General features: G+C 32.4%; 1 protein-coding gene across 1 annotated transcript; it reads left to right on the top strand.

Annotated features, from left to right (window-relative positions):
• The first annotated feature begins 4,139 nt into the window (after positions 1-4,139).
• LOC131661207 (uncharacterized) lies at positions 4,140-8,222 on the top strand. Its single transcript, XM_058930662.1, has 6 exons — positions 4,140-4,577; positions 4,874-4,982; positions 5,085-5,176; positions 6,174-6,432; positions 7,395-7,538; positions 7,823-8,222. The coding sequence occupies exons 1-6, from the start codon at positions 4,234-4,236 to the stop codon at positions 7,913-7,915; spliced, it is 1,041 nt and encodes a 346-aa protein (XP_058786645.1). The 5' UTR covers positions 4,140-4,233; the 3' UTR covers positions 7,916-8,222.
• The last annotated feature ends 5,729 nt before the right edge of the window (positions 8,223-13,951 follow it).

Below are 13,951 nucleotides of genomic sequence, written 5' to 3' on the forward strand. Positions count from 1 at the left end.
TTTGGAGATGAAAAATCACGGGAATAGCTGATGAAGCAACAACAAACACACCGCCTGAATCCTCAACCACTGCGTCCAAAAATTATTTTCCACCTTTCTTCATTTTCTTTGCACTACAAGGTTGATATTCCTTTTAATAAGCTAAATCCGCCATTATTTTTAAGCTTTCTGCATAGTTGTGTTGATAATGTGATTTTGACTTTCAAACTGAGAATATAGATTTACAAATTCCAGTAAACAATTTTAGAAAACTATTTCAGGATTTGAAAAGAGGGCAAGAAAAATGTAAAAAAAATTGAGTTCTGGAAATTTTTTCCGGCAACCACCGTGCCGGACCGCCGCGCGCCGCCGGTAACGTTCATCTGCTCCACCGTCGAGCTTCATAACATCCCCGCTCTATGAAGCTTTTTCCTACTGTGTTGTTTTTTTTCTTTAATGTTAATTTTTGTTTTATGGAGAGAGGAGAATAGAGAGAGAAAAGATATTAAGAATGATGATGATTTTATGAAAAAATAAATAAAAGATTTTGTTGGAAATATGGAAAAGAGATTCTACTGCATGCGAGATCTTTTTCTTCAAAATTTTTTGTCCCCTCTCTCGTGATCCTCGCCAGCTTGTGTGTGAAGGACAAGTGGCCCCCGACGTCACACTGTTGACTAGATCCAATGGTACAGATTTGATCTGTTTTAATTTTATGTTACTATTTTTATTTTAATTAGTTTTTAATTTCTAAAATCCACTTTAATTTTGTTTTTCGGCCAAAAATTATGAAAAAATGCACAAAAATCAATTTTATTATTTTACATCTTGTGTAAAATTTTCAGAATTTTATATTCTATTTATCTTTTTACTTACATTTTAATTAATTTAAAATTACTTTTATGATTCAAAAAATTTTAAAAAAAATTCTGACATGCTCCAATGATGACTTCTGATGGTTGGCAGGACTATTGAGATATACTTGGTTACAATAAAACCTATTTGTTTAAGAGGCAAAACTGGTGATGCTTCCACTGTGTCTTGGAAGTGTGTGCATGAAAAGGATTAAATACTCAATTGTCTTTTTTTTGAAGAATTATTGAAACAAATATATTGTGGAGAGAGTTGATTTCTCAACCAACATTAAGGACAATTAGAGAGAGTGTAATTTGTTTTCCTATTTTTCATTTTATGGTATATTTGTCTATAACTTTTCATCACAAACCTACATTTTTGCCTCTATATTCATGTCTCACAATAGGATTGAAAGTTTAATAAATGGGACATTAAAAACTTTTTATCAGATACTTATTTTTTAATTAAACACATGTTGACTCACTATCAGCAAAAAGTTAAAAAATATGAATAGCCACACCTTACCATAATGGTTTTGTGATACTACATCTTTTTAAGTGAAGTTTGATCCAAACACTCTACATATGATATGACACACTCATGATGACTTATTTCTTCCAACTTTTTACAGTTTCCCATTTACAACTTTTGTCACAACTTCCAATGTTTCACGTTTCACGGATCCCTACCACGACTATTTTGTTTTGGTACCTAAAGAACTATGGCTTACTGAAATGTCTATGGTCTAAACAAATAACAAAACTTCTATCACCTATTGAAAATGTAAGCACATGTCTATGTCATTAACAATATAAAAAAAATCATTGTTCTTGAAAATACAATTAATATATTGATCGACGTGGACATCTTCTTCATCTTCCATTATTTATTTTTGCTTTCTTACAATCATCACGTTTCATTCAGCTTGTATGCTTTGCCAAAAATTTTAAAATTGCTTCTTGGAAAGACAAATATAATAATATCAATTAATTTAAAAAAATTTCTTGGAAAGACAAATATTTGCTTTCCTCTTCTATTGTTCTATTGACAGTATAGTGCAAACTGCTTTTTCCTGCTTCTCTATTCCAATGCCTTTTCCATATTGTGTTGTCAAATCATCATTTTCTTTCCTCATTTCTTTTATTCATTATAGTACAACATAATCCCAGTCTTTCATGTATTTTTTTTTGTCACTGCATCATACAAAGACCTAAATATATCAAACATAAAGAAAAAGAAGATTGCGATTAAAGAGTAAAAAATGGTGGACCATAGATTAAATGGTTTGATAAATCAATCAATATTTTAAAATTAAATATTAATTGACGATCATCATTATTAATTTTTATTTATATATTTTTCTAAAATAAATAAAAACAGAATAGTTTATTTTATTTTCTTAAAGACTCCATATCTTTAATTTTTTATTAATTTTAAAATTAAACAAATTTAATATTATTTTGAATTTTAGAAATTTTATTTTCTTGCTCTTAATATTTACGAAAAAAATTTATATATTTATTTTTTAGTAAGAAAAATTTATTCAAAATCTTTTAAAAAAATTAATATCTTTTATTTACTTTTAAGAGAAGTACATGATTGTTTTCTATTATTTTTTTTTTGAGATTTGAACAAAATATCTCTTTTGTTTGGAAATACACGTATCAAATCAATTTCAAATAAAAACACTCTTTTTTAATGCAACTTTTTCAAATCTATTAAATCATTTCCTATCTTAGAAAATTATTTTATCATTATAAAAAGTCTTATTTTTCTAAAATAATAAATCTATTAAATCTAAATTTTGTGTAAAATATTAATACATTTATAAAAACATAAAATCAAATTATATATATATATATATATATATATATATATATATATATATATATATATATATATATATATATATATATATATATATATATATATATATATATATAATTTTTGGTATAAATTTCTTAATTGATAATTGTGTATTATATATTTAACAACATTTTGACTCTACACAGATTTTGTGTTTTTTTATACTAAATGTTTATCAAGGAATTGACATATCTTATGTCTTATTTTGAAGTTTAAATAATTAAACTAATGAGCCAAATATATATATATATATATATATATATATATATATATATATATATATATATATATATATATATATATATATATATATATAAAAGTAAAAAGATATTGGATAAAAAAGCATAAGTAAAGTATGAATTAAATGATGTTAAAATTATATGCTAATATAAATAATTCATAATTGTTTTACTAATTGTGTAAATTATATAATAATAAATATTTTATCATTTAAATAAATTACATAACACAAATTATAATAATAGAATGAGCTAGCTCTTTGCCAAACATGACTTTAAATCCAACACTATCCCAATTAACTAATTTCCTTTTAATTTTCTTCTAATAACTATTCTATTTCTTATTAATTTATACTTATGTTGAATAATATTTATATTATTTTTATACAACAATACCTATTAATAAACCATTAGTTTTAAAAAATCTATATATAACCATTCTTTTATCCAATTATAATTTACTATACCAAACATGTACTAAATGTTTTTTTTATTTATATATTTTTTTCATGTTGATAAAGAGAAATTATTTAATAGAGAAAAACTTTATCTTTAAGAGAGAAATTTTATCTTCAAATTTATCTTCATAATAAAAACAATTATTCTAATAAATTTATTATTTTTATTAAATGAGTACATAAAATGATTTAATTTTCTTTGGGATAAAAAACAACACTCTCGAATGAATTATGATAAGTATATATAAATCAATTATTAATTATTTGTATAATTGATGCATATATATAAAAAATGCACACTTCATAAATATTTAAACGTGTTTATAAAAATATGTCATTTTAGTTAAATTTCTAAGTTTTTTTTATTAAACGATCTTATTGATCTAAATGTTTTTACGGGTACCAGACATTTTTCTATACATTCAATTATTATTTTTTCACGGGTACCAGACATTTTTTTATACAAATTCAATTATTATTTTTCACGAGTACCTGATTTTTTTCTATACATTCAATTATTAATTTTTTACTGATACCAGATATTTTTCTATTAAAAAATATACATCTAAAACAAATGCGCGTCTCGTACCAGAATCCGTGCGAACGCACCGATTTGTTACTAGTTTTCTTTTAAAATCCAAATGATATTTGTTGATTGCATCGTATTCATCCAAACAACGTAAACTTAAGAAAATAAATATATTAATGATAGTTGACCCGTCAAAATAAACGTACTCCTTTTCTAGTCTGGTGGCCGGCTATCTATATTGCACTGTTACATACTTACATTACAATACATATCACAATCCAAGTGGAACTGAACGAATAGCTTAAAAATGGAAGCGCTTGTATGCAGAAAATTGGGCGACCCAACGGCCACCGTGGAATCCGATAACAGCTCAATCTTCGTATCCAAGAATCATCCAATCCCTGAATTCAATTCTCCCACATCGGTCAGAGTTAGAATCAAAGCCACAAGCTTGAATTTCGCTAATTATTTGCAGATTCTCGGCAAGTATCAGGAGAAACCACCTTTGCCATTCATTCCCGGATCCGATTTTTCAGGCATCGTTGATTCCGTTGGCTCCAAAGTTACCAATTTCCGTGTTGGAGATCCTGTTTGCTCCTTCGCTGCTCTTGGATCGTATGCTCAGTATATAGTTGTTGATCAGAACGATTTGTGAGATTCAGCTTATCCTCTTCGCATTTTAATGTGTCCGAAATTCACCCAGACACTCTGATTAGATTTAATTTTTTCAAATTATTACGGTCTTTGTTGGTGTGTCCTATTTCTTGTGTATGTGTTTCATAGCGTGTGTAAAAATTGAGTTTAAGAATTAGAAACCGCAGTGTCAAGTTAGAGTCAGTTCTTATGGAGAACTAGCAAACATAGGAATATCTATGCTAAGTTTTTAGAGACATGTACTTAAATTTTTATTTCCTCAGGTTGTGTTTGTAAAGTTTTTGACTTTGAAGGTTTCGCGTGCCGGAAGGTTGTGATTTGGTTGCCGCTGGAGCACTTGCTGTGGCGTTTGGGACTTCTCATGTTGCACTTGCTCATAGAGCTCAGTTGAAATCTGGTCAGGTATAATAGTACAATGTTGTTTCGCTTCACTTGTTGGGTGATGTATGTATTCTTCTATTTGTTGATGATGTTAAGTGGGATTGTGGAATTGTTTATTTGTAGGTATTGTTGGTTTTGGGTGCAGCAGGTGGCGTAGGTCTTGCAGCTGTGCAAATTGGGAAAGCATGTGGAGCCATTGTCATTGCCGTTGCTAGGTACTCTTTTGCTTTTGTGTTTTTGTGTGCATAATGCCATTATGTTTTGAGTAGGGTTCAGTTTGGATTCACTTCTAGGCTTTTTGCTCTTATGTGTTTCTTAGCTAAACTTAATTTATGGATCTTTATTTATAGAAAAGTCATTGCAATATTATAGTTATTTTATAGATAGTGTTAAATGAGAGAGCTACTGAACAAAACTGAGATGCTTAAGTTAATTTCAACTTATATAATGAGAAGCTTTTTATATGAGAAGTTTCACATTGAACATGATATGACCTGAAAATGTGTTTATGAGTAGGAGACATTCCTCCCCTTACAAGTTAATTTTGTAAGAGAGTTGGCCCAATATGGTATAAGAGCTCATCAAGATCCGTTAAATCACCCTCTATGATCCAGTCGGTTCATGTTACATATGTCTAGTCTTAGGCGTTTGCCGGGAGGTTGAAAAGTCTCTCATTGGATGTGATATGACCTGCAATTATGTTTATAAGTAGGAGGCATCCCTCTCCTTAAAAGTTGGTTTTATAACGGTTATATAGCTCAATAAAAAAACTCGAGTTTCAATTCAAAACACATAGTTATTTCATGATTCCTTTAAGGGTTAAATACGTTTTTAGTCCCTATAAATATGCGACCCCGCATTTTTAGTCCCTATAAAATTTTCCTTCAATGATTGGTCCTTCTAAAATTTTGATGCATGTAGTTTCAGTCTCTGCTTTACATTCTGAACATTTATCCAAACATTATTTTAGAATAATTTTAGAATAATTTCAAGGATTGATATCATTTATCCAAACATTATTTCATTTATCCAAACATTATTTCAGTCCCTATAAAATTATTTTAGAATAATTTCAGTCCCTAGAGTTTTAATGTTTTTTTGGAGTATTTTTTTTAACATTTATCCAAACATGCTCTACATTTCTGTATTTTAATATCTAACTTGGTATCCATTGGAGTTGAGTGTTTCTTATTTTGCATAATATGGTGTCAGGGGAGCTGAAAAGGTGCAGCTCTTGAAATCACTTGGTGTTGATCATGTGGTGGACTTGGGTAATGAAAATGTCATTGACAGTGTCAAAGAGTTCCTCAAGATCAGAAAGCTTAAAGGGGTTGATGTCCTGTATGACCCAGTTGGAGGCAAGCTTACTAAAGAATCTTTGAAGGTTCTGAAATGGGGAGCTCACATTCTAATAATTGGGTTTGCAAGTGGAGAAGTTCCTGTCATCCCTGCTAACATAGCTCTTGTTAAGGTACATCAAGAATGGAGTTTCAGAATATGCGATTATCTTGTCTTGCTTGATCACTAAATAACCTGATGCCTGATTGCTTTTTTTTATCTTATCTTGTCTTGCTTGATCACTAAATAACCTCATGCCTGATTTTTTAATCTTAAATTACATTATATAAGAATCAAATCGGAATCAATTGGGAAGGGATATGGAAGGAGTGCATCTCCCATCAACATTGATTTGTTCTCTTCTTTCTTCTTTTCAAGGATTGATATCACAGGCTGTAGTTTTTATTGTTTGATAAACCACTAGATATCCCAATTCCCAAAAGAATGCCCCCAATTACATGTATCGGTGTCAGCATACCCACAGAATACCCAAACATATAATACAAATAGAGTCTTGCTAATATTTTCCCTTAGGTCACATGCTAAGGAACTGAAAAAGGAATTAAATGAAAAACGTTTGTGCTGGAAAGAACATTTTTTACACTTTCAAGGAGTTGAATACATTCTTTCCAAGATAACATTTCCATGTTTGATAATGATGCTGAAAAATTCCTTCTTAAATAGTACTCCTGTTACTTTATGCTATGCATCCAAAGCAGCACAAAACCCAAACCCAAACAAAATGTCATGATAATACTGTCCTTTTCTATCTCATCAATCATCACTAAACAATGACCGGTGGTTCTATTCGAAGGTTTGAGTTGTGACATTTACTTGCTTAATGAAACTTTAGGATTAGAGAGATTAGGCTGTAAAATACATAAACACCATTGTGATTAAATTGCCGCAACACTTTTGTGGCTAAAAATATTACAAGAAGCAGAACTAAACTAGTGAGATTTTTGGAATTGTAAACGTGTGTTGAGTCCTTTTTTTTTCATTGCCCGCATTGCATATTTACATTAATTCTGCTTTAGCTGGTATTAATTGTTGATTATTAATCTTTCTTTTTTTTTGGATCAAAATTACGGGCAGAATTGGACAGTACACGGGCTTTATTGGGGTAGTTATAAAATACACCGCCCAGCTGTTCTTGAAGATTCTATCAAGGAGCTACTGTCTTTGTTGGCAAAAGGCTTGATTTCCATTCATATTTCTCATTCTTACAGCTTGTCAGAGGTCAGAAATTCCCTTGTCTTAGCTGTTTTAAATTTTTTCTATTTCTTTCTCTTTTCTCTAATTTAGTGTACATTCAAGATTTGACCTCTTTGTTGAAAGAGATGTCACTACTGCTCTCTTTGAAGGAAATTATTACTTTAGATATTGTACTATTTACTACATCTAAATCAGCATGTTCAAGGGTTGTACCATTTGCCTAATTGACTGTTACATCTATGTACTTCGTTGATGTTTAACAGAGGGCTAATAATATATAGTGGTGTAATTTGTTTTTGTGATTGCAGGCCAACCTTGCCTTCTCAGCCATCAAAGAAAGGAAAGTTATCGGGAAAGTGATGCTTGTATTTGATGAGAAAACTACAAGATCTAAGCTATGATCTTGCTATAACTATGCTATATAGTTGATGAAATACGTCTGGCCACTCAAACATCAGAGGTTCATATTGGAGACCAATGAGATGCTAGTATAAAAAGAAACCAAATAAGGAAGGAGCAATAACTGCCAAAATGCTGTATAACAGCAATAATATTTAATAAAATACAATCGAGGTGCTAGCTTAGAAAGAGTTTCGTACTGTAATTTTAAGGTATTGAGTTTAAACTTTCTTGGAGACGGTTGTAAAATGACAGTTAGTACCACTTTATTTAATAAAATTTCCCATCTCCATTTTTTAAAATAGAATAATGATAATATGATTCACATGAATTGCAATATTAACCATATTGCCATCTGTCTTCTTATATTTGTCAAAAATTAAAGTGTCGTTTAAGCATTTGGCTTTCCTAATGATGAGCATTACCATGAATATAGTTTACTTGTGAATAATATTCTCAATCAAGAATCAGTTAACAAATAAAGTGACATGTTACCAACAAACAGCTCTTTTGTTGCCTCTAGTTAGTTACTCAGAGGAATCCCAACACCTCTACGTTTCTCATGTTTTATATTACAAATCAAAACGATGATAACAATATCTAAGTAGTTTTTGGAAGAGTTGGTTTTAAGGTTGTTTTTGAGAAAATAAATTGTCATATCACATCGAGAACAGTGGCATATGTATACCCCTCTAGTAGTTCTTCTAAGCCTACTATCACTATCAAGCCTATCAGTTTCTTCTCTATTTGGCATTTGATTGTCTTCATTTAGCTCACAATCATTTGTCGATATAGAATCAAACTGATATGATGGCTTATGACTAGTACTGACATGGTTCGTAGTAAATTTGTTCTTGACATGATCATATATTTTATAAGAACCACTTGGATGACATACTACCAGTATCATTGCCTTAATTTTGTCATTTAACTTTGGTCATTGGCTGAGGAAATTGCCATTGGAACAAACACTTGCTGTGATCACTCTTGATTTCCACTCTTCCAAGATCAAAACTAAAGATCTACTGATTAGGGGTGGCAATTGAATCCATTAAGATAAAATTCATCCATAACAAATGCATCCAAAAAATCGAGTTTTTCAAAAATACAAAAAATTGAGTTTTTTTTATAAAAAAAACAAATAATTGAATTCGGACACACGACAAATTGAGTTTTTCGAAAATACGAAAAACTTGCATCGTGCGCGAGATGTTATCTATGACTCGTGCGTGATAGAGCTGAAAAACTTGCATCGCGCGAGATGTTATCTATGACGCGTGGATGGACCTTTTTCTGATGCGTTTTTGGCTATTTCGGAATGCTTTAAAAGGGGAAGTTTGTCATATTTTCAAGGATTTTGCGACTTTTGACTACAAGTGACGAAATTAAGTACTGGAAGCAGAATTTTTATAGAGCATTGGAAGTTGTTGGAGGCCAAATCTTCAAGGATTCTTTTATGCCGTATTCATCTAACTGTTTGGTATTTTAATTGTATCCGTATGAGTAGCTAAACACTTTTTGGTTAGATTTTGTGTGATGAACTTCTTTTGAACCTCTTGGGACATATTTTTAATTTGACATTGCATGAATTATCATAGTTATATTTCTATTTAATTGCCTCTTTTGCTTAATGTGTATTATTTGAGATACTCTGTTAATATGATTATGGACGTATACAAATTACTGACCCTTATCCTATGCGTCTGAACTATGACAATTATTGTACTTATGCTGGTTGAATAAGGGTAGGAGACCTCTAGTTGTGACGTTAGAATTAATCCATTGTATCATCGTCTAATTTAACTATGTTGTTGAATATGTATAAGAGACCTCTAGTAGAAATTAGGGAGCTATACACCAAGGGATTGGGTATAGTGGATTTGTTAATTCGCCATAGAAATATAATTGTGTACCATTTATTTTTCTCAAATTAAATTTGAAACACAAACAACCCCCCCCCCCCCCCCATTGTACTTATGCTGGTTGAATAAGGGTAGGAGACCTCTAGTTGTGACGTTAGAATTAATCCATTGTATCATCGTCTAATTTAACTATGTTGTTGAATATGTATAAGAGACCTCTAGTAGAAATTAGGGAGCTATACACCAAGGGATTGGGTATAGTGGATTTGTTAATTCGCCGTAGAAATATAATTGTGTACCATTTATGTAATGCATTAGACATCAACAAGGGAGAAAAAAAGGAATATATGCAAAACCTGGCCGTTTTTATTTTTCTCAAATTAAATTTGAAACACAAACAACCCCCCCCCCCCCCCCCTTGTTACTTTCTAAACATTATACAATATTTATTTTGTTAAATAGCAGTCCTCGTGGATATGGTCTTATTTATTGCTTCAACATTATCAGTACACTTGCTGAGAAGTTATCAGACTCCTTTAAGTACCTTGGTACTTTATTTACAGCTATCCAATGACTTTCAAGAGGTTGTGACAGGCTTTATTAACTACAAAGCATATTTCAGCCCTAGTGATAATGACATACTGAATAGTCCCAACAATAGATCTGAAGAATGTAGGGTCACATAGGTGACCAGTTCCATACTTAGAGAGTTTGAGACTAGAAATCATTGGGGTTGACGTTCCTTTAGCATCAGTCATTTTGGCCTTTTCAAGTAGATCCTTGATGAATTTGGTTTGAGATAAGAAGAGAGAGTCATCTTTTAGATGTTCTACTTCAATTCCTCGGAAGTACTCCAACTTGCAAGCATCTTGAGAAAAAATAATGCATTCAATTTGTTGATTAGATGTAGAATGTGTTTGGGTCAGTTCCCAGTGGCAATAATGTCATCTACATATATTAACATGGATATAGTGTATGTAAGAGTGACTAAAGTGAAAAAGGATAGGTCACATCTGCTGGACACAAAGCCAAAGCCTTTAAATGCATGATTGAGCCTCTCAAACCAATCTCGGGAGCCTGCTTCATGACATAAATAGCTTTGTTTAGCTTGTAGACCAAAGTAGAATCAAAACTTTCAAATCTAGAGGTTGTTGAATATAGACTTCCTCCCGCAAAATACCATTTATAAAAGTATTATTGACATCCAATTGGGTGATGTACCAGCCTTTAGAAATGGCAATAGTGAGAACTATCTGACTATGACATGCTTAACCACACGGGAGAAAGTTTCTGTGAAATCAAAGTCATGTTGTTGGTGAAACCCTTTTGCCACGAACTTGATCTTGTACTTATTTATTATGCCATCAAGATTTTGCTTGATGTTGAACATCCATTTATAATTAACGGCATGTCAGTTAAGAGGCACTGAGTGAGAGTCCGTGTTTAATTCTCCACTAAGGTTTGATGCTCATCATGTATGGCTGCTGACCATTTTGGATCATTGAGCTACCTCGTAGGATTTTTCTTCCAATTCAGTGAGGAGAAATGTAGGATACACTCTAGGTTGAACAATGCCACACTTTCTTCTCGTGGCCATAGGATGAATGTTGTTTAGATGTGAAACAATAGTAAAAGAAAACAGAATGATGGAGAAGAAGGTTCTGCAATGTCAATTATATCTCCAATGTCTACTAAATAAATATCTGACCATCGAAAAACCTGCAAATTCTATAATAAATAGGGTTAATAGTCATTTACCCCTGTCATATAGGCGAGATTTGATTTTTCCCCTTTAAAAAAAATTGTGATTCCCCCTTGAGAAACCCAGATTCCAAATTGCATCCCCTCATGTTGACTTGGCCATGGAATCTTCACACTTGGCAGGCCAAGTGGTTTTTTTAATTTTTTTTTAAATCCACGTCATTTTTTAATAGTTTTATGTATTATATATTTTTTTATTTTTTTTACGTTTTTTAAAATTTATTTTTATTAATATCTTTTAAAATTATTTTTTTTTTGGGCATATACCCATTGATGTTGCAATAGTAGCCCATTCAATCAGCTTGTTTACAATTTTTTAAGACTTACGTGTTTTGGCTTTATAAACACTCATATTGTGTTTGTCAAAAACAATGTGGGACTTGTGGCTCAGATTTGTGGTCTCAATGTCATCATTCAAGTGATATGCTTTTCTATTATAGAATTTAACATTTGATTAATTACTATATTTTATGTAGGTGGATGATTTGGAAGAGGTTAGTGAGTTTTACCAAAACAGAGGATGCTTCAATGAACTTATTTCTCTAATGGAAAGTGGGCTAGGATTGGAGTGTGCACATATGGGAATCTTTACTGAATTGGGCGTTCTTTACGCAAGATATCGCTCTGAGAAGCTAATGGAACACATTAAGTTGTTCTCAAGCCGGCTTAATATTCCAAAGGTTATTCGAGCATGTGATGAGCAGCAGCACTGGAAAGAACTTACATACTTGTACATCCAATATGATGAGTATGATAATGTTGCAACTACTGTTATGAATCACTCTCCTGAAGCATGGAACCACATGCAATTCAAAGATATTATAGTTAAAGTTGCAAGTGTGGAACTCTACTATAAAGCTGTTCACTTCTACTTGCAAGAACATCCTGAAGTAGTAAATGATCTTCTAAATGTGATTGCTCTTCGTGTGGACCATACTCGTGTAGTAGACATAATGCGGAAGGTTTGCATTTCTCATTCCCAATGGTCAAATCCATTCAGTTTTAATCTTACTGATATAATTAATTGGCTTCCAATGTTGTTCTGTAATAACATCTTTGTTTATTTTCGGTTGTTAGGCTGGCTACCTCAAATTGATCAAGCCTTATATGATTGTCGTCCAAAGCAATAATGTATCAGTTGTCAATGAAGCTCTAAATGAAATTTATGTTGAGGAAGAGGACTATGACAGACTTCGAGAATCAATAGACCTGCATGACAACTTTGATCAAATAGGTCTTGCACAGAAGGTGAATTTGAGAATCCCACCCACCTATCTTCTGTCATATTTTGGGAACTAACATATTTGAGATTCAAATGTTGGTGGGAAACATATATTTTTGAATTATTATTTACTGCCTTCTACAATACAAATGTGCAGATTGAGAAGCACGAACTTCTTGAAATGAGGCGTGTTGCTGCATACATCTATAAGAAAGCAGGAAGATGGAAGCAATCCATTGCTTTGTCAAAGAAAGACTGATAGAACCCAAACAAATGAGGAAGCACCACATCAACAATAAATTCATTCAGCAAATAGTGGGGCCAAGCCGTTATTGGTTTATTCTAGAAGAAAGGGCAGATTGGGAAATAGTGGCTAAGGTTGTTAGAGATGATGTGACGTGTATCAGAGAGAGAGAGAGCATCACAACATTTCCTTTCCGAGATATAAGGAGTCAGAGAGGGAATTGAGAAGGATCTTTGCATTGTGGTTGTTAGTGCATTGAGGATAGAGAGTACTGACTCTCTATTGAGGAGCCTAGCTCTTGGCAGATCTAAGGATTTGCAATTCCTTATTCTGTACTTTGTTTCTTCATACATCAATATAATAAAGCTCTTTCTCTTAAATACTGTTATTTTTATTACTATTCTATTGTGCACTGTGTTGGTACGCATCAAGTGGTCCGACCTACTGGATTCTTGACGGTGGTACCAGTGGATGCCGGCGAAGAAAATCACAGCAGTAGCTTTTACGAGAATGGAGGCAAAGGTGACGGCGTTAGAAGGAGAGATCTCGGAGGTACGTTCTACCTTGGAAAATTTCCAGGTAGAGGTGAAGGAGAATCACGAGCGTCTAATTGCGATGTTGGAAAAGTACCTGGGAAAGGCGGTAAGAGAGGAGAGCAGTGGGAGTGTGTTGAAAAAAAATGGACCGGAGAACTTGGATACACCGGAGAAGAAGACTGGAGAAGTTTCAAATGGGTCTCGCGCCGAATTCTTGACTGAGTTTCGTCATTCAGCGAAGAAGGTGGAGCTTCCGTCGTTCGACGGTGAAGATCCTGCCGGTTGGATTTCACGAGCAGAGGTTTACTTTCGGGTACAGGGTACCACGCCGGAAGTGAAGGTGAGTTTAGCCCAATCATGTATGGAAGGACACACCATACACTTTTTCAACTCACTAGTTGAAGAAGATGGAG

The sequence above is a fragment of the Vicia villosa genome, linkage group LG3, assembly GCF_029867415.1.
Source record: "Vicia villosa cultivar HV-30 ecotype Madison, WI linkage group LG3, Vvil1.0, whole genome shotgun sequence".
In the NCBI taxonomy this organism is placed as follows: domain Eukaryota; kingdom Viridiplantae; phylum Streptophyta; class Magnoliopsida; order Fabales; family Fabaceae; genus Vicia; species Vicia villosa.

Excerpts from the sequence above, each read along its gene's own strand:
- LOC131661207 (XM_058930662.1), top strand. The coding sequence starts at position 4,234 with ATGGAAGCGCTTGTATGCAGAAAATTGGGCGACCCAACGGCCACCGTG. Across the intron at positions 4,983-5,084 it reads CTCAGTTGAAATCTGGTCAG|GTATTGTTGGTTTTGGGTGC; the intron begins GTATAATAGTAC and ends GTTTATTTGTAG. Across the intron at positions 5,177-6,173 it reads ATTGTCATTGCCGTTGCTAG|GGGAGCTGAAAAGGTGCAGC; the intron begins GTACTCTTTTGC and ends ATATGGTGTCAG.